This window comes from Talpa europaea (assembly GCF_964194135.1).
Source record: "Talpa europaea genome assembly, chromosome: 12".
Taxonomy (NCBI): domain Eukaryota; kingdom Metazoa; phylum Chordata; class Mammalia; order Eulipotyphla; family Talpidae; genus Talpa; species Talpa europaea.
The window spans coordinates 49,247,000-49,270,210 of NC_140079.1; the positions used below are offsets into that span (position 1 = coordinate 49,247,000).

General features: G+C 42.1%; 1 protein-coding gene across 1 annotated transcript in view; it reads left to right on the plus strand.

Annotated features, from left to right (window-relative positions):
* LAMC1 (laminin subunit gamma 1) overlaps nt 1-23,211 on the plus strand; it is a gene marked incomplete at both ends in the record, with an annotated part of 121,446 nt that overhangs the window by 65,536 nt on the left and 32,699 nt on the right. The window contains 3 exons of the mRNA XM_084250999.1: nt 13,038-13,342; nt 17,277-17,407; nt 19,456-19,622. Of these exons, the coding sequence (XP_084107125.1) occupies nt 13,038-13,342; nt 17,277-17,407; nt 19,456-19,622 (603 nt within the window). The remainder of the gene's footprint in view (nt 1-13,037; nt 13,343-17,276; nt 17,408-19,455; nt 19,623-23,211) is intronic.

Here is a 23,211-nt window from a genome sequence, read left to right on the forward strand (position 1 = left end):
GCCCCTGATAGATTGATAAAGGGAAGCAGAGAACACAGACTGACTGGTTTCTAAAAGATATTGTGTGTGGAGCCTACATTTCCATTTCTCTGCGGGGGGGGGGGTGAATGAAAAATGAAGGGGGTGTATTCGTTTTACTTATCTGAGGAAGGCATCTGCTCATAATCAGTCGCTTATGGAGAGAGTGCCAGCTGGCAGGGTATTCTCGTGATGTAAATTGTCCATCCGCTCTGAGAGGAGAAGTACAAGGAGGCCTGTGTGTAAGACTGAATTCCCACCCAGAGGACAAGGGAGGGAGGTTCTCACAAAGACCTAAATGAGATTTACCCGAATTTTCCACTTTCTTTACAGTTTTGAACATGTCATTTTCCTTGCTCTCCCAGCTAAGATTGCTGCTGGGTCTGATTAATCAGTTTCCCTCCATTCATTGCTGCCACTGCCCATGAAGTCTCCACTTGGGGAGGTCTGACAGGAGCATCATGGGAAAGATGGTGCTAATTTTTCCAGCAGTGCTGGTTTCCTTGTCTTTGTGTTTGACTTGTTTCATTTTCTTGGGCTATCTAGGAGTTACAGGTTAATATCACAGATTTGATTTTTGAAATGAGTTAAATCTCTAGCACCTTTTAACTGCTAATTCTTTTGCTCGTTCATTTACCAGGGGGAAAGAAGTGGCCCTCTTTTTATATGAAATAATAAGTAGTTCTAGGTATCAACTATGTTTGAATTTTTTTATCTTGTAAAATTTCTGAATAGACTTCCTCCTTCATTTTTTAAACATAATATTCAGGTTTCCTTGGACTAAATTTTAAAGCAGTATGCCTGCAGGAAAGAGGGTGAAGAGGTTTTAGTTAGAGATCTCTGTTTTCATATTTAAATTTCTTAGATCTCTGTTGGCAAATTTTCACCTGTAAAGGACCACATCATAAACATTTTATACATTCTCTCTCAACAACTACTCAGCTCTGCCCTCGAAGCCAGAGAGCAGCCATAGATAAAGTGCAAATGAATGGGCATGGCTTAGTTCTGGTGAAACTTTATTTGCAAAAAAAGGTTGTGGACTAGAAGACCTACAGTTTTCCAACCTTAGATTCTGAGCCACTGAAGGTGTGGCTGAAGTGCTAAAGTCTGGAAGCATTTTCAAAGTATGTCAAGAGAGAAAAGAAAAGCCCACCCTATAGATCAGGTGTAAAATTGTGAGAAAATTTTAAATCCAGAATATCAAGTCTGTTTGTATGATTCTTCAATTATTTGAACTCTTCCCCGTTCTCTCCTACCCTTTGTCCTTCTCTAATATCAATATGCTCCTACGCGTGTGCACACACACACACACACACACACACACACAAATACCTGAAATTTCTTCTTAGAAAAGTAAGTATTTCAATTCTGGTCTTTAACTGACATAACGTAACACCCTCCCTGAAAATGCCAGCATTACCCGACAGAGTCTGGGTTTAAACAAGTCTAGGCTTCTAGACAAAGAAAAGTGTTTTCTTATCTTTTTGAGTGTATTGAAGCAGAAGTTAACTCATTTGCTTCCAGATCTGTTCTTTGTCCTTGAGAACTGCTCTTGTGTCATTTTATTAAATATTAGTAATTGTTGGGAGGAGGGAGGAAGGATAGAAATCAGAGGAGATGAGGAATTAAGTTTACAGGGCTTCTTGACCACTTTCTGTATGAAAAGAACAGCACTCTGGAACCTTCAGAAGTAGGTTTTCTCAAAATCAAATACATACTTCTACTTGCTGGGCATTAGGGCCTGATATAAGATAGATGATGGAGGAAACATGAAAAATAAATTAGGGCGCTGGTCAAGTCACTCCATGCCTTCATGGGTAGGGAGTGAGACGCACCAGCGGAGTTTAACATCTATTTGTGTCATAACGAAGATCGCCTGCTATTCTGGCCCACTGCTCATGCCTGCACAGCTAACACTTGCGAATGTCACCATCACTGGTCAGGCACACCCGGGTTCACTCTGCTGTGCAGCTCCACAGAGGGAAGCCTTTTCTTACCTGATTCTTAGAAGGCTGAGAATCAGGAGAAAGAAGCATTTATAGGAGAGCAATATTTCTCAATCATAATTGTACCTTTTATCACCTAGGGCGCTTTTGCTAAAAATGCAGATTATTGCATCTCATCTCTAGAAGTTCCATTTTGGTGGGTTTAAGGTGAGCTACCAAAATATTTTTAAAAGCAGTCAGTCTGGTACCTTATTGTGGACCAGACTGGGGAAGCTACTGTGGCAGGAATGCATCGAGACCTGGGTTGGCTCTAATGGAAAGGAACCTTATGGAGTGCCTTCCTGTTTTGAATGATTTGATACCATATAATTCTTTTTGATCTAGATATTTCAATGATCCTGTTAATATCCATTATATCGTCTCTCTGGAGAGAAATCTTTGGGGATGCTCTCCTAAAGGACATTGTTGTGAACTACAATAGGTCTCTTACCTACTGTAATGTATCTATATCAGTAGAGAAAATCCTCACTGTTCAGTGTAAATTCAGCTTCTGTGCTGGCTCATTGCTATCACTATAGCACATGTCCTCTTCCCACCTTAGAAAGCAACTTCTTGAATTCCCTTTTCGCCCCTCCAGCTACCATGTCATTTCTCTATAGCAAAATTATTTGGAAAATTGCCCTTTTTAGTTTTTTCCAGTCTCATGCCTCTAACCCCAACATTCTTTGGCTTTCCCCTCTATCATTCTCCCAAACCAGTGGATATCAAGGTCAGCAGTGACCACCAGTTGTTAAACACAGTGGCCAGTGCTCAACCTTCACCTTTCTTAGTCTTTCAGGAGTATTTGACTCAGTTGGTCATTCTCTCCTTGAAAAGCTTGTAAAAACTTGGCTCCTGGAATTCTACTCTATTGAGTCTTCTGCTTCAGTGGCTGTTCCCCTTGAGTCTCCTCTGCTGGAGCCTCTCTGCTTCCCCGTCTCTAAGAGCTGGCAGGTCCCCAAGACCCAGTTCTGTACCACTCTCTGGTCTGTAGCTGTTCCCTAGTTGTGTCTGTCTGTTTCACTACTGCCTCCTGATGAGTTCTAGCCTTCTCCTTCCTGCCTGCACCTCTTCCTGAAATCCACACTTGTGTATCTTCATTGCCAACTTAGCATCTCCTCTCAGTTGTTTCATAAGCATCTCAAACATATCCAAAACTTCACCCCCAATTTCCTTGCTTTCTGTCCCCACTCCAGTTCCTCTCATATTCTTCACTCTTTCAGTACATGACAGCTTACGCCTCACATCCAGTTCATCAATAAAACTGATGTACTCTACCCTCCAGATATGACCAGAATCTAATCACTGCCAGCCACTTCCACCCTGGACTAAGCTACCATTATTTCATGCCTGGATGATTGCAAAATGCTGTGATTTATTCTCTTATCTTTCTGTAATCTTTTGTCAGTAAAGCAACCAGAATGATCCATTTATAATACTAGTCAGATCATGTTACTTCTTTATACAAGATCATCCAATGGGTATTCACCTCATTTCAAATAGAAGCCAAAGTCTTACAGTGCCTTATAAGGCCCTATGAGACCGACAGTCACTCCCTTCCTTCAGCTTCTCCTTCCTCATCCCCTGTCCTTGCCTTCCTGCTCCCTCTGACTTCACCCACATTATTCTCCTCAGCTTTCCCTGGAAATTGCTGGGTGCTCCTGCATGAAGGCATTGGCATTTGTTATTCCTGGAATACTCTTCTCCCAGATGTCTGGTTCACTTCTGAGCTCTCCTTTATCCGTGTCAGCGAGGCCATCTTTGATAACTGTATAAGATGCACACCTTCCCCAGGCTTTTGGCTTCCACTTTGTTCTTTACCACATCATTCGTCACCTTTCCCATAAGATTATTGTTTGCTTTCTATCTCTCTCTTGCCTACACAGGCTCCATACCTCACTGGACGCTCTGCAAAGTTGGGAGTAGTCTGCCCCAGTGCCTAAAACAGTGACACAATAGGTGCTCAGTTAATATTTGTTGAATGAATAGAATTGAACTTGCAATAATTATCCAGACCAGTTATGGCTATTATTCTTGATGTAGAGGTGACTGTGATAAAAATAAAGCAATTGTGAAAACTGCAGAAGACATCATAAGTTTTTAAGAGATTATATATTATGATATTCTTTCATTTCTTTGTTTGAGGCAGATGGAAATAGTATGTGATGTAGGGGAATAAGGGACCATGTTGTTTGGGAATTAAACGGCAGAATAAAAGGCATCATAGCAAAATAAACGACTGGGTATTCTAATAGCTTATTACAGTGGACTTTTACTCACTTAGCAAATAGTGGAATATGGAATAAATAATTAGCCAGCTTTCTATGGCGTTGTATGTATTTGTGAGAGGGTTCATTAGAGTTGATCTTAGCCTATTATTGCACCACTGTGCCCCCAAAATTAGATTTTTTTCCCCAGCAGATTTTCTCACCATTCTTCTACTGTTCTTTGCTTGTCTGTTATGATTGCAAACCAAAATGCAGCCATTCTCAATAGTGTAGGGATATCATATAACAAGAAATAGTTTCCCAAAAGTTATGGTGTCCTTTTCCTTTCTATATCTTAACAATTTTTAAATTTGGGTTCATTCATGCAGCTTCTGTTTCATTGCCTTTTTATTTCTTAATTTTATTTCCGTAGCATTTGTATTTGTTTTCTTTTTGTGGCTCCATTAAATTCCATGTCAGTCGATTTTGTCTGTAGTTGGAAGTGTTGTTCAGCAGAGTGAGTGGATTTTTTTGCTTCAGCTTGGCTGAGTGGGAGTGAATGCTGGCTTCATTCCTTCAGCTCAGCTCAAGGATTTCAGGCATGTCTGTGACCCACTAGCCTGAATTAGGCCTGGTATTGAGTCTTGCAGCATGAGGTTTCAGTTGTTAATGAAGGCATGTGCCCAGTACTTGACTTGAAACTTCGCTTGGGAATCTTTTCTCTTCTGGTGAAGTTATCGAATAAAATGACCATGATATACAAATTAGAATAAATTTATCTTATGTTTTGATCATGAAAAATGTCATAGTGGCGCAAGGGGTTCAGACACAACCTATGAGGCTATCCACAGCCACTGCAGCATGAGTTCGATCCCCGGCCAGGGAGAAACCCACATGGTGCAGCAGACCTCTCCTGACTCGTCTGCTGCTCCCCTCAGTAGTGTATTTCGGTCAGTCTTCCTGTTCTGTTTCCCACTCTGTCTCTGATGAGTCTTCTCACTCCCCCGGGGCACCTCTGGCTTGTATCCCAGTTCTTGTATGCATAAATAAATAAATCTTTAAAAAAAATGTCATAGCGTCCAACAATAATTTGTACCTGTGAGACATTTACCCTCCAAATGTGCATGATAGTCTAGCGTTAATGTGTTTTCTCTCTGTTCATATAACAGCTGCCCGATGATCTCATGTTTAATTACTGTGTTTGGTCGAGTCAGTTTTGTCCCTTCAATTTGCTGAAAAGCAAATGGTATTTTGGGATATGTCACTTGGGCATTTAAGCAGAAAGATTTTATTTGAATGCTCTTACACTAGATCAGTACCATGTCCTGTTCAGTTAGAAGGGTATTAGAAAGAGGCTAAGATGATCTCCCTTGGTGTAAACTTTAAATTTGGTACTTTAAAGAAACATCTAATTTCCCTCAAATAATGGGTATGACTTCCCCCAGTTCATACCAATTTTTTTCAAAACTCTTATTTTCCCCTTAGCTCCATTGTTATAGCCATGCCACAGTTTTTATAAGTAACCTTTGGTATGGAATTTATAGCTTTTTTAAAAAATCCAAAATGATTATCTTCTCCTTTATCTACCTGCTTTGTTATATTTCATCATGGCAGCTTGGAATTGCAATACCCCCTGATCAGCACTGCTTACCTCAGCTTGTCTCTGTCACATCAGAGACCATAGAAAATAGGAAGTGTTTGCTGCACATACCTGGGAAGTAGGAACCCTCGAAGCTTTTTATTTATTCATTTGAAAGGAACACTTTATAAAATTGTAAATTCCTTTACATGTTAATAAATTCCATTAAAATGAAGATTACTTACGAAGCTATAGTGTTACTTGTCCTTATTCAGAGTTGTGCTGACTTAGATCTACTTTCTCTGTGGGATTGTCCGTTGAACTGGTGGCATTTCGCTGATTGATAAGAGAGAGGCCATGAAAAAGGAGCACTGAAATTTACTGGAAAGGGAAAAAATTATGATTTAAAAACAATCTACTTTTTTTTGAAATTTTTTATTTTCTTACATCGTTATTCATTTTTGTACAGTATACGATTTCTCCCCTCAAGTGTAGTTCCGGTAAATCTCCCACCACCACATCACCCATGAACTGTCACCATAGTCCCCTTGTTATGCCTTTCCCTGTTTTGAGCCCTTTCTTTCCTCCTCCTCTGTTGTATACCTCGGCTCTATAGTTGCTTACAAGTTTTGTCCTTTTTGTTTTTGATCCTTTATTCAGTTTCCCTATATTCCTCCTGTAGGTGAAACATTCCAATATTTTTCTTTTTCCTTCTGACTTACTTCACTGAGCATAACCCCTTCCAGCTCCCTCCATGTAGCTTCAAATGGCATGAGTTTATCTTTTAAAACAATCTACTTTGAAGATGAGTTTCGGGCAATAGAAACTAGCCCTTCAATGGGCAGTTAGACCTGAGTTTCTCAGCATTTGGAACAACTCCACGTACAGAGGTCACCTCAACACATTCTGCATGTGCCTTAGAGTTTGTTCCTTCTCCTCCTGTGTTCTGACCACCCGCCTGTGTCTACTTGAGGATCCCACATTCAGCATTAACTTGGCCTTGGGTCATCTTGATTGGCAAGGCCATATTTGTGCAAACTGTCTGCTGAGGTGGAACAATAACAGCTGGTGTGCAGCTGGACACGTTGTGCTGGGAACCCTTACTTCAGCCAACAATTATGGTAACAAAATTGAAAACATTTCAAATAGTTGCTTTCTGCAACTACTGTTTGTGTTAACTGTTTGGAGAATCTCATTTAGTAGCCTAAACATCTACCATTGCTGATTGACTTTATGTGCTGTCACTCTATTAAAAGTGTTGTGTTCTTAATATCAAGTCTCCTTATCTTCTAGGATATTTGCACCCTGCAAAGAACACCGTCATCTTCTCATTTCTAATGAGTTAACTCTTAAGAACAATAGTGAATCAATGACTCCTAATTTGGTACTTTAGACTGAACTAGTTTTCTTTGTCTAATTCAGGCCATGGAAGGGCATTTTGAAGTTTCAGAAATTTCTGTATAGCCATTGTTGTTCATTAATTCACTGTAAAGGAGGCTGTTTCACAAGATCCTCATGGAATCCTTCTGAGCTGTGCATAACAGAGAAGCATTTATGTTCCCCAGCAGTCAGTGCTTGGATCCAATTCTAAGACAGGAAGGGTTTCTCCCCTGGTCAGAGATTACAAATACTTCACCATGTAGGAGGCTTAAGCAGAATTCCTTGGCTTGGTCCTACATGAACAAAGACTGGATTCTCATTGTCCAGGCAACCCTCTTCCCTTCCCATCTTGTCAGTCAGCAATGAACTGTAAGACTTGGAGCAGGAAGTATTAGTTAATTTCGTGTGCTTCATTCTAAACATCTGCACTTGAGTTTTTTTGTTTATGGAAGGAATGTGGCAGAGGGAGGGGGAAAGGCAGTAAAACATTCAGAAGCTAAATATTTTCTTGAGGGTGTGTATAACCGTAGTTAGCCTTCATGTGCATGAACGTGAGGTGAGGGGTGGAAGATGTTCTGGTTGTATAGCTGCTAGAAAACTTTGCCAGGCTTGTTCTTACTGATTTTCTTAATTGCTTGGCTTGACCTCTTTACCTTCAATTTATGCTGTCTGCTTTTACATAGTGCATGGCTAGTTGTAGTTATCCTTGGACAGGGATTCAGGAGACCTGACCGGTCCTATTTTTTTTTTTTTAGATTTATTTATTTATTTATACAAGCACTGGGTACAGTCAGAAGTGCGGGAGGGAGGGTGGGAGAATCCACCCGAGCCAGAGGGGAGAGCAGAGCAGGCAGACTGACGAAGTACACTGCTGAGGGGAGCAGGGGGCAACAGGAGAGGTCTGCGTGCCATGTGGGACCCTCGCCCTGTGGCCGGGATCGAACCGGCGCTGCAGAGGCTTCGGGCAGCTTCGCAACCCAGCGCTCAACCGCTGTGCCACCGGGGAGGCCCACCTATTTTCTATTTAAAACCATTAAATGAGATCTTCTTACTTTCTCAACTGAAATGAGTAGGATATGCAGATAAAGAGTAAAGAAGTAGAGCAAGAGAGAGAGACACAGAGACAGAGACAGAGACAGAGAGACAGAGATAGGTCTCAGTGGTAACTGCTTAGTGGAATAACAATGAGCTCCTTGGCTTTCCACTTCTTGATTTAGCCAAGGTTGCAGATAATTCTGCATAGTTCCTATAACTCAAGCCTTGACTCTTCCACTCCATTTTCTGTATTTTTTTCCTTATTTATTTTCAGATTGTAGTTCATATTCCTTGAGCTAACTTCAAACCCCACCCTGTTGTCCTTCCATTTGCATCTATAGAGGATTGCTAAGTGCTGCTGTAGAAAATCAGACCTCTTCAAAGAAATCCATTCAGAGGCCCCACCTCCCACCCTCTTCTGCCAATCCACCTTTCTCCTTCTCTAGTCAATTTCTCTTCTGGTCTCTACAGTGGTTCTTATAACATTTCTATGCACGTCAAATATTCCCCACCAGCTTTGCCCCCAACTTAGCAGGTACACCTTAGTTTTCACTGCACAGAAAAAAAAGTCATCCAGTTTGAACTCTTTCAACTTTCATCACTTAAAACCTACAAAGTCACTTGCATGTGCACACAGATAAAATGCAAGGACACATGTCTTTTCCTGTGTGGAGCCAGTCCACTTTGCATCACTAACTCCCCCTCTTGTCTCCCAGTGCATATTTACAGTCTTCCCTCTCTGCTTACTTGAGCATGCACTATACCCTCTTCTCTCATATCATAAAGACCAAGAAAGGGAAAAATCTTCCCTTGACCCTATTTCCCTTCCATTTGTCATCTTTTCCTCTCTCCTCCCCTTTATGATTGGATATGATATCCAATCATATCATACACTCCCTGTATCATCCACCTCCTATCTGCCATTCATCCTCAATGGGAAACCACACCATTCCCTTCTGGAATGCTCTCACTAAGTGTGGAAGTGACTTCTCAGTGACTAGAAGCCAATGTACACTTCTTAGTCTTTATCCTGCTAGTCTCTCTCAGCAGTTTTAACACCATCAATTGTTCCCTCTTTAAAACGCTGTGTTTTAAGCTTCTGTGATGTTTGTACTCTTTTATCTGCCCTCTTTCCTCTGACTTTCCAGTCTTTTTTTGTCTCATCTTCTCTGTCTATGCTTTTAATGCTGGTGTTTCCTAGCGTGACCCCAAAAGTCAGCTCTCTTTTCACTCAACACACTTGCCTCATTAATCTCAACCACACCCAAATCTTCACATTCCTTCTGCATGCTATTGAATCCCAGTTCTGTATCACTAATGCAGATGTCTCCCTGTGGCCTGCAGACTACTCTTCCCGCTCCCTCCTAGACATTTCCTCTTGTCCAGATGATCCACAGTTGCCTCAAAACAATGCATCCAAAGATGTACTCATCTCTCCAACCTGCCCTCTCCACCTCCTCTTGGCTCTAACTGCTTAACCTTCTTTTCTCTCTTTCCATACATGGTAACTATCCATTTGCTTGTGTTTAAACTAGGAAACTGAATTTTATTTTTTATTCTTCCATCTTATGGAATGGGTAAAGAAGCTTTGACAGTGAGACACTGTTAACAGGATAAAAAAGTAAAGGTTTTCAAAAGTGGCTCCCATTTTTTTTCTTGCCTCCCCACTCCTCCACAGAAGCTACCAATTTATTCTTAAGGTTGGCGTCCTGCACCTCAGTCAGATCCATTCACCTCTCTTATTATGGTGTCTTTCTTCTTAGTTCAGCCACTGTCATCTCCCCAGAATTCCGGCCACATCTGCTTAACTATTCTCTCCACCTTGAGTTATGTCCCTTCCAACCTGTCCATCTCCACACAGTGGCCAGAGTGATCTTTCTGAAAATCCAATTATATACTTCCTGACACGACTGAGGCTCTCAGTTGCACGTATGTCATGGTTGCTCTTTAACATGGCCTTGCTCCAGGCCTGCTCTGCTTCCTAGTTAGCTCATCTCCAGTCACTGTCTCTGTTCTAGCTGTCCCTACAACTCTGACCCAATAGCAGTCACTCCTCTGTGTCCTCTGGGCATTTCACATGCTGTTTCATCTGCCTGGATGGCCAAGCCTAGTGTGCTTAGCTAATTCCTTTGCATTTCTCAGATGCTGTATGTAAATGTCACTTCCTTTTGAAAATGTCACTTGGCTTCACAAATTTGGTTTAATTGACTTTCCTCCAAGTTCCCCAAACATTATGCTTTGTCACCCATCACCCAGGATTGCAGTGATCTGTAACCGTGAAGACTGCAACTCTCAGTGCAGTGCTGGTGGCTGTTTTGTGGGGAGTGTATGAGCCTCCTTTGTAGATTACAGCTGTAGATTAGAATGAGGAATGGAGTTCAGGGGACCAGCATCTGCTAGCTAGAATGCTTCAAATGTTGATGCTAATAAAGTAGGTTTCTGGATGTTCGCCCACCCCTGGTTCTGTATCCTCGCCTGCAGGAGTGTGACCACATGTGCCCATTTCAGAGTGCGCCTTCGTGGTGCAGATCATGGTTTGCAATACAGGATACTCTGGTCCATTTTACCTTCTCTCCTTTGATCTAATCTCTAGTAGATTGGGTTGCTAAAGAACAATGAGATGCCAGAAATGTAGACCGTAAAAAAACAAAGGTATTCAACCTGTAATCTACAAACCAGTGAGTAAGCCTTTGAACATCCCAAGCCACCTACTCCTGAATAAGACTATAAATTGTTTTACTGTTCTGGAATGTCTTTCAGATAGTCTCTGGAATGCCACAGATACCATATTATAACCTCACCCTCATTCAAAGATGATGCATTGACATTGTTGACACAGCAGAGATACAAGTTAAATTTGCATTCTTTTAACAGAAGGGTTATAAACTACATTTGCATGGCCTGTGTCTAGGGAAGATATTGTATTACATACTATGGAGGAGATCCAGAACTGTATAATAGCCTTTGGTGATTGTACCAGGTTGTCCCTGGTACATTCAGGCGCTTACATGTGAGTGTATCCAGGTTCCTAGTTCAGGAACTTCCTTCTAAACCCTATTTAGCAACCCTATTTACTCTTACATTTGTATAGAGTTTTACAATTAGTTAGGTATGTGCAAGATCTCCATTTGACCTTCTACACGCTCTTTAAAGTCGGTTCAGGAATTACCACTGTCATTATTAGGTGAAATGGCAGAGCAGAAATCATACAGCTAGTAATTAAAGAAGTATAGTTGTGCCCTGCGCCTTTGTGTTCAGGATAACGTATGTGAGTATGTTTTGTGTATGTGGAGCAACAGTTTATCGTACCTCTCTTTTTAAGGTCTGAACCAATTGAGCGTAGAGTCAGGTCTCATCGTGTTCAGTTTTACTGTAGATAAAACTAGATTGAAGAGCAGAGCCAGGACACATACCTGATCCAGGACATGGCCCTTCTGCTCCCCACTCCCCCTTCCATCCCAGTTGAGCTCACCCCCTTAGTCCTGGATGTGGTAGAGGATAGCTGCCAGCCTCAGGGTGCTGCCTGGTGCTGAGGAGTAATTGAGGAGCTGGGGCTCAGGCGGGCAGCAAGAGAGAGCATCACTGCGTGGGGATGAGTAGGGACAAGGAGGTGAGAGAGTAGCACCAGTCTCTCCCCAACTCTTCTGGGAGTGCAGGGATGCCTATTCTGTGAACTTTGTGGCAGAGGGTTCAAAGGTGCTTGTGGTGTCAACTCACTTGGGAAGAGAAGACTAAGCTCCTTGAGACCAAGGACCCCATATGTTTTGACACATCCTTTGTCCCCCAAAGTGTATTTCAGGGAGTCGAGCATGTAGTGATGCCCCACAAATTCCCACAAGGAATAGCATGGAGTTAGCAATGCGTAGATACTCTTGCATTACCTCTTCCCTACCGAGGGCACGCTGGCTGCCCACCAAGCTGTCTTAGCCATCAGACCATGCTGGCTCTCACCAGTGAGTCTGCTTCAGAGGGTGATAGCACCCTGGCTCCTCCCTTTTGCTGCCCTTCCCTGCTTAGATTTTACATCCCACATACAGCTGTTTAGAATATTCACGCACAACTTGTTTAAACCACTTTCTCCTTTTCTTCTTATGCTTCTTTGTTGAACTACTGGAGGATTTTTTCTTCTTTCCTGCTCTTCTTCCTGCCTCCTTTGTCAGCCCTCTTCTCCTCCCTCTCTCAGATTTCTCTTTCTTAACCTGGTAAAGAAGTCAAAGAATAGAGCTGGTGATATTCTTCCTGCATTAAGAAGTTACGTTATACTCAATGAAGAATGAGTTTTAAAAGTCGTGAAGATGCCCAGGAGACTGTTTGGAAAGTCAACAAATGTGTTGTTTTTCTTTTAATTAAGCTTTTCCTGAAGCACCAACATTAAGAACCAATAGGTTTATTATATTATTTAGCAGGATAAGTACAGTAGTAATGCATGCTATCATTTTTCATAGCAACATTTTTTGTGTGTGTGTGGGACCCTCGCCGGAGGCCAGGGAACAAACTGGCACTGCAGAGGCTGTGGGCAGCCTCGCAGCCCAGCCTCAACCGCCGCGCCACCAGGGGAGGTCCCAATAGCAACATTTTGTAATGCTCGGTGTGAACAGGCTTTTAGGAGCCAACCTATGAACCCACTAGCTTCTCATTTTTGTGGGCAACTGTAGTGTTCCAGGTTTAGAATAGTTTGTCGGACACAGCCAGTGTGCTGTGTGTTCTGGATTCTTGTTAATTTGGTAGACATGGGAGTGTACAGTCTTGGTTAAGTCCCAGAGCAAGCTGGGAATAACAGGGAATTCTTTGCTTCTTGCACGTGACATGTCATCTCGGATGTCTGTCTCACAGGAAAAGCATTTGACATCACCTACGTGCGCCTCAAGTTCCACACCAGCCGCCCCGAGAGCTTCGCCATTTACAAGCGCACCCGGGAGGATGGGCCCTGGACCCCATACCAGTACTACAGTGGCTCCTGCGAGAACACCTACTTTAAGGCCAACCGAGGCTTCATCCGGACAGGAGGGGACGAGCAGCAGGCCTTGTGCACAGACGAGTTCAGCGACATTTCCCCGCTCACTGGGGGCAACGTAGCCTTCTCCACCCTGGAAGGAAGGCCCAGTGCCTACAACTTTGACAACAGCCCCGTCCTGCAGGTAGGCATCCAGAGGTTGACTTTGGAGCCAGGTAGTTTTTCCGCAAACAGGATGCGGGAAGGTTGTGAGGGGAGCCTGTATGCTTACTTCTGAGGCCAGGGGCAGGAGGAGGCTCCCTCTGGCAAGGCAGACAAAGACTGGCTTATATTCTGCTCTTCTGTGACTGTTAGTGATTTTGTTCCTACTGCCCAGATGACGTTTGTTTTGTTCTTAATGTACTGCACACGTCCTGAACCTTGATGGGTAAACTTTGCTTATTTTTTAAGAAATTGAAAACTTTAACTTTAGTACCTATTACTTGAGGTGGCAGTGTCTTGAGGAGGATATTTGAACTAATTTACCCAGTTTTCTTGCATTCTTTCTTACCTCCTCTTTGATTTGACAAAATGAAAAATATTTTTTAACTGTAGCAAGGGGGAATAATCAAAACAAGCTATTTAAGATCACCACCTTTCTGCATTGTGGTACACGGAAATTTCGAGTGATTTGTCTGGCACCATTACCGGTCACTGTGAAAAATCCTCGACAGCTAAATCTGCTGGTGTTTGTGCAAATGTGGGTACCTCTGGCATGGTGCTAACACATTGTGATGGAAACATTCCCTATTTAAAAATGGAATTAAGAATTTTTTTTCCTTGTAAATTCTGTGTGCTTATTCCTTACAAGCCCCCCCTCCCCCCAAAAGGAATCTTTACATATTGCTTAGATTTCTGTGAACTTATGTCCTGGTTCTTGATTGTGGAGAGATTGATGAGCCTCATACCATGCTCAGCATGTAAACACAAAACTGGAGAAGTTTCTGGCACATGACTGAGCTTAGCATCTAAATGGGGGCAGCCTGTTTTGAGACAAGGAATACTGATTGTGGGTTTGCAAATGCTCTGTACATTTTATGTAGCGCTGTTGAGATTTCTAAACAGGGAATCCCCCTTTTTTTCTGGTCTTTATGTTTTTGTGTCTTTCTTTCTGGAATTTATTATGTTCTGGAAATGTAAATTGGTTGTATGCATTTGGACAGTAGCAAAGGATGAGAACATGGTGCTCTGTGGTCAAGTTCTCCTCTTCCATTGCATTTCTGTAGGTTGCTAGGAGACCTGTGATTTTGATAAACTCTGAGGTTATAGTGAGCACTGAACGCTTGCAGAGGCCTTTGAGAAAAGTGTTTCTCGCAACAGTGATATGTTCAAATTAAATGGCAGAAGGCATATCTGACTTTGATAGACAAAAAAGCAGAAAATTGAATGGTGGGGATAAGTTGATCAGCTAGCGAGCATTTGCTAGCTTTGTTTCTTCCTACACAGATTATTTTACTGGAGAGTCAATAGTATAGTCAGTAGGAAAAAGCAGTGAGGTAATGTTATGTCTGTGGTTTTCTGGCATCTTTGCTAACTATGTTCTTTGTGGGCTTGTCATGAGCAGTTTCCCCACTGGAGGAATTCTGAGATTTGCTGCCCTTTTTGCTAGAAGAACTCATGAGACTATATGTGGTAAAAATGCTATGGACATCTGTAATAGATTTGGCCAGTTGTTAGCATTATGCAAAAACACTAATTATGTGTCTCTGGATTTAAGAGCTCTGGCTTTTGCTTTCCAGTTGCATGGAGGATTAACTTTTAGCTGGTCTGACAGCTGACGGTGATAGGACATTTAGCTGGTCCGACAATAGGGAAAGAGGTGGTTGGCTCCTTAAGCTCCCTCCAGAAGCTGTGGTCTCCCAGATGGGGAGAGGAGAGCCTTCCTATTTCCACTTTGTAGGAATATTACTAAGGCTATATTGGCTTTGTTATAAATTAGCATTTATTTTCACTTTCTATAATGGGTCTTAATGTGACAAACATTCTGAACTCTTTAGATATATTTGATAGGTTAACTCATTTAACCCTCACAATAACTTATAAAAGTAAGTAGTTTTATTATCTCCCTTTTGTAGATGAGGAATCAGAGGCTAAGAAAAGATAACATGACTTGCCTTGAATCACACAGTTAATGGCAGCACTGGCATTCAAACCCTGCAAAGTCCAGAGTCTGTTCTTTTTCAGGTGCCCATTATGAAAGGAATGGCTTATAGTCCTCCTTTGAGAAGCTTTGCTTCAAGGAGAGCTGTGATAAAGAAGAAGCCTGGAGAAGATATAATAAGCATTAAACACAGAGATATGTTTAGTTATTTACATTACAGACTGAAAGATTCCTAACATTGTGGCCATGAGTGGGAGTTGTTATTGGCCTTCCAAGTTTGGATACAGTGAAATCATCCTCTCTTCTCCTTTCTAATTCCAGTTGGAGGCTTCATGGGAGATTAGCTCCGTGTTGTTCTATATGCCAGGTGTTTGGCAGGGTTCTCGCAATGCATCTTGATCGGGGTGAACCTCCCAGTTTCACATGGAGCTTCCTGAACACGAGGACTCCCAACAGCTCTGTGCTTGCCTGTTCTGTTGCCATGGGTGATTCTGTCCCAGGAGAGGACCCAAGTGGGCGTGGTGCCCTTGGGTGGTTCTAGATAATATGTTACCTTGGAGCTTGATGGTGTTAAATAGTCGTGCTTTGTTATCTCTAGTGATTTGTGTGGACCTGGGCTTACTCAGTGGCATGGTGCTGGATTTCTTTCTCACTTTGGTCTCACATCTGCAAGGAGGCTAGATCAGGCTTTTTCAGGGGATGCTCGAAGTATTCTAAGAGGGTAAATGCTGGGGTGCAAGTGCTTCTCATACCTTTGCTTGGGACATGTTTGCTGATGTTCTCTTGACCAAAGCAAGCCACATGCCCAACCTAAAGTCAGCATGGAAGGGACTGCATGGGGGTTGGGCACTGGCAGATGTGATGCATTAGGATCATTACTATGATAATCTACTACAACGGTAAACATCTGATCGATACTAGCTCATTGAAAGGGCATTTATTACGACTAAGGTCTCATAAAACCAGGGAAAAGCTATAAAGCCTTCTTTCTTGTCCTCTGCCATTATGGCTCACCTTCCATCATTTGTGGCTTCTTCAAATTCTTTCATTCATTCAGCATATTTTATTTGAGTATCTATGCTAAACACTAGGAAAACTGCAGTGAACAAAACCAGGTATTTCTACCCTCATGTGACTTACACTCTGTGGGCATGGGGTGTGGAAACATATAACAGCATATAGGGAGTTGGGTGGGGGCGGGGGCAATCAATTTTAGATAGAGTGACCGGGGAGGGTTTTAGAGAAGTGACACTGTATGTGGGAAGGGTCAAAACAAAGACCGCACTGGCTTGTTCAGTAAGAGTTTATGGTGATTTTGTACTTGGGGGTCTCTCCCAGGTCTGTCAGTAACGGATTGGGTATGGAGGGAGAGACAGATGGGACCAAATGGGCAGGAAGAGGCAGTGACCAGTGTACCTAAGCTCTAGGTATTGAGAGTATATTACCTTTGAGCCTCTCAACAATCTTGTGAAGAAAGTAGTATTCCTGCTTTGGGGGGACTCAGGTAATAAAAGAACAGCTTTGCTCAAAGCAGAAAAGAATTTAAAAGAATGAGAAATTAATGGAGTCACTGGTTATTAGAATAGGGTTGATGCACAAGAGCACAGAAGTTAACTGATGCATTATCTGTTTAGAAGATTTTGTCACACTTGGGCCTCTCGGGTGGCGCAAGGGGTTAAGACACAACCTATGAAGCTGTTTGCAGCCACGAGTTTGATCCCCAGCCAGGGAGCTACCCACATGGCACAGCAGCCCTCTCCTACCTCGCCCACTGCTCCCCTCAGCAGTGTATTTCAGTCTGCCTGTTCTGTTCCCCACTCTGTCTCTGGTGAATCCTCTCACCTCTGCACCTCTGGCCTGTACCCTAGTTCTTGTATGCATAAATAAATCTTTAAAAAAAAAAGTTTTTGTCACACTTATGCATTGCACATCCATGTTCTTTATCTGCCATTTCTGGGTCTGTTTTGTTTTCTAACAGGAATGGGTAACTGCCACTGACATCAGGGTCACTCTGAATCGCTTGAACACCTTTGGAGACGAAGTGTTTAATGACCCGAAGGTCCTCAAGTCCTATTATTATGCAATCTCTGATTTTGCTGTGGGTGGTAGGTAAGTAAATGATCAAATCTGTTTAGGAGTGAATGTAGCAACTTGTTTGCAAATATCTTCGTAATGTTTTAGACTATTCTTTACCAGCAGCCGGGCAGCAGTGCTTTGTGAGTGATGTTTGGCTGGGAAGATAGGAACCAACCTCAGATATCTTTCTTGTCAGAGACTTCACTGTCCTGGAAACAAAACAATTAGATTTTCTAAAGCCATGTGAAATCAGCACACCTAGTGATTTCTATTGAGCACTAAGGGCAAAGCACCATGATAGGCACTGTGAAGCCTCTAAAGAGGTGTAAGATTGACCTTTTCCTCCCAAGAATGACTCAACCTTCTAGGATCCTAGAAATGAACAGGGCCGGCTATATATGACAATGTGAAAAATTAAATGTTAGTGCCATCACTTTTTAAACTAGAAGGTGAAGCCACTAGCAAAGATGCCGTATGTCAGAAAAGGTGCCGTATGACAGAACTGTCAGGCTGGAGAAGCAAATGGGATCTAAATAGACTTTTAAAGAATGGGTAAGCTTTTGATAAGGAGGAAGGATATCTGGGTTGGATGCCAGATGGGCATGTCATGAGCAAAGACTTAAGAGTTGGGAGAGTATAAAGCCGTGTGACCTCAGGAAAATGTCATATATGGAATTGTAGGGTTGTTACGCGAGAGTGATAGTTTGGTGGTCAGAGATTTTAGGTAGGAGGTCAAGAGTCTTGGACTTATTGCTCCTGTTTTAGACTTGAGGTTTCAACAACAGTGTCCCTGGTATGGGAATGCTTGGTGAAAATCGATAGACACTGTAACCAATGAAATGATGCAGAATTTTTAGAGTAGGTCTATGAAATCAAAACAGTGGGTTGGGAAGATTAGTATAAAGGCAGGGTGAGCAGCGTACAAGCAGGAGAATTTATATTCCTGTGATGACACCATGTGCTCTAGGTGTTAGCAACAAATATCTGATGACAGGGTGAAAAGGAACATGTGGATGCTTTTTACTGTGAAGAAAGAATTATCAGGGTTTTAATCAAAGGTGATTTTAAGGTTTGGTGATCAGGAGAATGATAGTACCATTAACAAAGTAACTTAAGTCAAACTAATTCAAGGACATGGTAAGTTTATTTTTAGACAGGCAAAATTGTAGATAGTGGCAGATATCTCTGTATGTAGCAGTCAAGGACAGGAGTTTGGGACAAAGAGCAGGAGACAGCAATTTGGGATTCACTCTGGCACAATGTAGGTGCTTCAGAAGTGTTTGAGTGTGTTATTAAGGGAACTGATGGCTGTTTTTAAGAAAGCTGGTGAGGGAAACATCAGTGCCCCAGAGTGCATGTTCATTTTCATGAGATTTCCTTGAGCCATTAGTTTATGATTATACCTGCATCTAGGGGACCCTCGAGGGACTCTTTGCCAAAATAGTCTGACAGTCTGTCAGTACTAGAGATCCATATGGTGGTGAGGTGCCTAGAGTGACTTACAATTTTCAGATTGGAGAACCTTAAAATCACTCATTTTAGCAGAATATTGCTGATATAGTTATTGACTTATGTGCTCACATAGTTCTTGGCACATAACACAGCTCTCCTGATAACCTGATGATGTAGAAATCATTATCCCCCTGTCTTCCAGGTGAGGCACAAAGGTTACATTGATTGATAATAGGGCAGGCTCTCAACAGGCAGCCTGGCTTCTGAGTCCATGCTCGCTGTAGCCACTACACTTGTCCACCTCTTTACACACATTTGACTGCAGACAGTGATCCCACAGGTGTCTTCAGAAATTGTTAGGGATGTCTGGTTTATATCCCATCCCTTGTTAAATAAAGCTGCCTTTCTGGTTTTTTGCTTGTTTCATTTTTCCTCATACTGAAAACTCAAACAGCCATTACTTATATTGTTCAGCTCCTCAGTTTACAATTCTGAATGGTAAAACTGAAAGACATTGTGAAATCATTTGAAGTTGTCTGGGTGCATCATCTTTCTGTGACTATGGAAAGAAATTAATTTCTAGGACTTTGTAGCTATTCCACTCTTTTGAGTGTCTCTTCTCTCCCCAGATGTAAATGTAATGGGCATGCAAGTGAGTGTGTGAAGAATGAATTTGGCAAGCTGGCATGTAACTGCAAGCACAATACTTACGGGGTAGACTGTGAGAAGTGTCTTCCTTTCTTCAATGACCGGCCGTGGAGGAGGGCAACTGCGGAGAGCGCCAGCGAATGCCAACGTGAGTGCCCTCAGTGTTGGCTGCTCACTTGTCACCAAGACTAACAGAGATGGAAGAGGGAGTGTGTGGCTTCCTTGATTCCGCCTTGAAAAGAACACCCTGAAAGGCAGTCCTTCTTATGTCATTTGAGAAAGTAAACCCTGTGCATGTCAGAGGGCAATCAGAGATGAGGGCAGTTGACTGTAAATATAAACTTACTGTCCATATATTTTCTCCTTTTGTGTAGCCTTAATGAACACACTTCTCAGAGTGAGAGCAGCATCTTCAAGGTTTGACCTTCTACTTAGATCCAAATACTGCATTAGCATAGTCTACTTTAAAGTAGGATTTCTTAATCTTTTTGTTTCTCTATAAGATATTCTTTTTCCTTCTAATGCTCATTTACTCCAGCATACAAGGTCACTGATTAACATGTGTTAGGTTCTAGACCTTAAGTTCTGGACTGAGACTATCATTCAAAAGATGATTTCTCAAGAATATTTTTCCTTTATCTCACTGAAGATAATGGGGAGAATTTTCCTCTGCTCCCATAAAAAGAGGGTGTAGATCTTTGGGAGAAGGAGTACATCAATATTCCTAGGGAAGGGTAAAGTGAAAAAGTTTACACATTGTTTACCTCTTCTCTGAACAGAGAGCGGAAAGAATCTTAGAAAGGAACCATGAAATCATGTTGGACTTACCAAGGACTTAAATAAGAAACTTTTTTTTAAAGAGATTTATTTATGCGTACAAGAACTGGGGTACAGGCCAGAGGTGTGGGGGGATGAGAGGATTCATCATAGACAGAGTGGGGAACAGAACAGGCAGACTGACTGAAATACACTGCTGAGGGGAGCAGCAGGTGAGACAGGAGAGGTCTGCTGTGCTCCCTGGTCTGGGATCAAACTCGTGCTGCAGTGGCTGCTGACTGCTTCATAAGCTGTATCTTAACCCCTTGTGCCACCGGGGAGGCCCTTAAATAAGAAACTTTTAAAGCAGCAATAATTTTCTTATGTCCATATAATTATTCCTTCATACTCTCTTAATAATAAAGGGAAGGGCCTCCCTGGTGGCGCAAGGGGTTAAGCACTGCACTGTGAAGCAATCTTCAGCCTCTGTAGCACGAGTATGGTCCCCAAACAGCCAGAGAGAAACCCACATGGCAAAGCAGACCTCTCCTGTCTCGCCCGCTGCTTCCCTCAGCAGTGTATTTCAGTCAGTCTGCCTGTTCTGTTCCCTGCTTTGTCTCTGATGAATCCTCTCACCCCCCTGCATCTCTGGCCTGTACCCCAGCTCTTGCATGCATAAATAAAACTTAAAAAAAAAAATAAAGGGAATAAGAAAGAAAGTAGTCTGAACCTGTAGGAATCATTGGCAGAAATTTTGAGAAAGGACTGATACCTTAACTCATGACTGGAGCTTCTTAGAGCACACTTTCTTGTGCATCTTTTCTTTCCTTCAGCAAATCCAGGATTTGCAGATAAATTCCACATCCTGAGCACTTGCTTGAGCATCTTTAATTTTTTTGCTGTCCAGTGTTTGATGCTGCACGGTAAAGACTGGTAAAGGAAATAATGAATTGCCAAAAAAAAGTGACAACTAAATCATGTACACATGCTAGAAAAGTAGTCGGGGTTAATGATGTGGTTGTATTTTAAGTCTTTTCAGGAACATAAGGAAAACACACCAGTTTACCAAGTGAACCAAATGCTGTAGCTGGAGAACTTTATTGAGGAACTAAGTGTAGTGGCAGGAAGGGCACAGGGCAGGATCTCTATGATTCTATGCGGGTGGGATAAAGGAGGAGTCCTGGAGCCCTCGGTAGCTTTTTCAGGCTTTTATTGTGTTTACCAGGTGCACAAGCAAGTTTTCCCAGCCCCCAGCAAGTTTTCTCTCTCTCTGGGCTCTCCGACGTTCTCTTGTGGCCTTTGCTTCTTCACTCCTTTCGCGCTCTTTCGCTCTCCTGTTCCCCGTGCTGCCGCCCTTATAAGCCCAGTCTCAGCCCAGGTGGACCCACCTACGTATGCCCACAACCCCACTCCAGGCGCCTGCCATCAGGCATGCATTCAGGACCACAGGGATCCATCATCAATCCTAATGGGGAGAGGGCAGAAAAGCCCGATACTTTACTTACCCTATACCGAGTTAGTTTGCTTTTCTCTTTGGTCCATTCAGCTCTATGATTCCATCAAAGAGTGAGGTTTCTAAAAGTTGGACAACTACAGTTGTATTGTCAGGATACTAGGGTTAGGAAAGAGAAAATTACAGCTGCCTTCTCTCTTTCAGCTGATGATGGAGAAGCTGCAGCATCCACTTTGGCTGTGAGTTAGACAGCACAGACACGATTTGTTCTGCCTTTTAGTTTCAGAGGCCCAGATGTTTAAGTGGAATGGGCTGGGTAGGTGAAGGATAATCTAGGAAGAACTAATGAAGAAGGAAAATGAAGCAATCTGTAAAAGTTACTCAACACAATTCTTATTTTTGATGCCAGTGATTCAAGTTTCTAAAAAGTCATCAAATATAATGCCATATAAGAACTGATTGTAAAGGAAGGGAGAAATGAAAAGACTCTTTTTAAAAATATTTTTAAATTTTTATTTAATATTTTTTATTAAAAATTTTTTGAACATAAACTGCTTGCTCTATCTGAAATTAAATAAGATTTTTATTTAGTGCTCAGTCCTGCTTATAGTTTGGGCAGCATTAATAATTCTGAGAAAAATCATCTTAATAAATGAAGAATTTCTGTGACTACAGACCCTTGTTCTTACAATATGGCTGTGCTATGCGGGGAATATAGTTACTTGACATGACCAGTGGACTTGGTGGTTCCTAGTAGGTGAGTGTAGCTAGTAGATCTAGATTTCCTTTCAATTCCACTTTCATCTACAGAGACACTAATTTTTTTTAATTTTATTTTTATATTCCCCATACAATTGCAAGCCCCTTATTTTGACCCCAGTCCCTCCTCCCCACCCCCCCAGAGTGTGTCTCTGGTTCATGGTTGTTTGTTTGTTGATTTTGATTTTTTCTTTCTTATAGTTATTCTTTTTCCTGGTCCCTTAAGTTTTCTAGATTCCTGCTATGAGTGAGATTATCCGGTATTTTTCTTTTTGTTTCTGGCTTATTTCACTGAGCATGATCCCTTCCAGCTCCATCCATGTTGCGGCAAATTGCATGTATTTATCTTTTTTGATTGCTGAGTAATATTCCATTGTGTATATGTACCACATCTTCTTGATCCAGTCATCTCTTTTTGGGCATTTGGGTTGTTTCCAAAGCTTAGCTATTGTAAATTGTACTGCTATAAACATAGGGGTGCAGGTGCTCTTTGGAATTGATGTTTCTGTGTCCTTTGGGTAAATACCTAGGAGTGGAATTGCTGGATCATATGGAAGCTCTATCTTTAGCAGGTTGAGGAATCTCCACACAGCTTTCCATAGTGGTTGGACCAGTTTGCATTCCCACCAGCAGTGCAGGAGAGTTCCTTTTCTCCACATCCTCACCAACATTTGTTGTTGCTAGTTTTTTTAATATGTGCCATTCTCACTGGTGAGAGATGGTATCTCACTATAGTTCTGATTTGCATTTCCCTGATTGCAAGTGATGT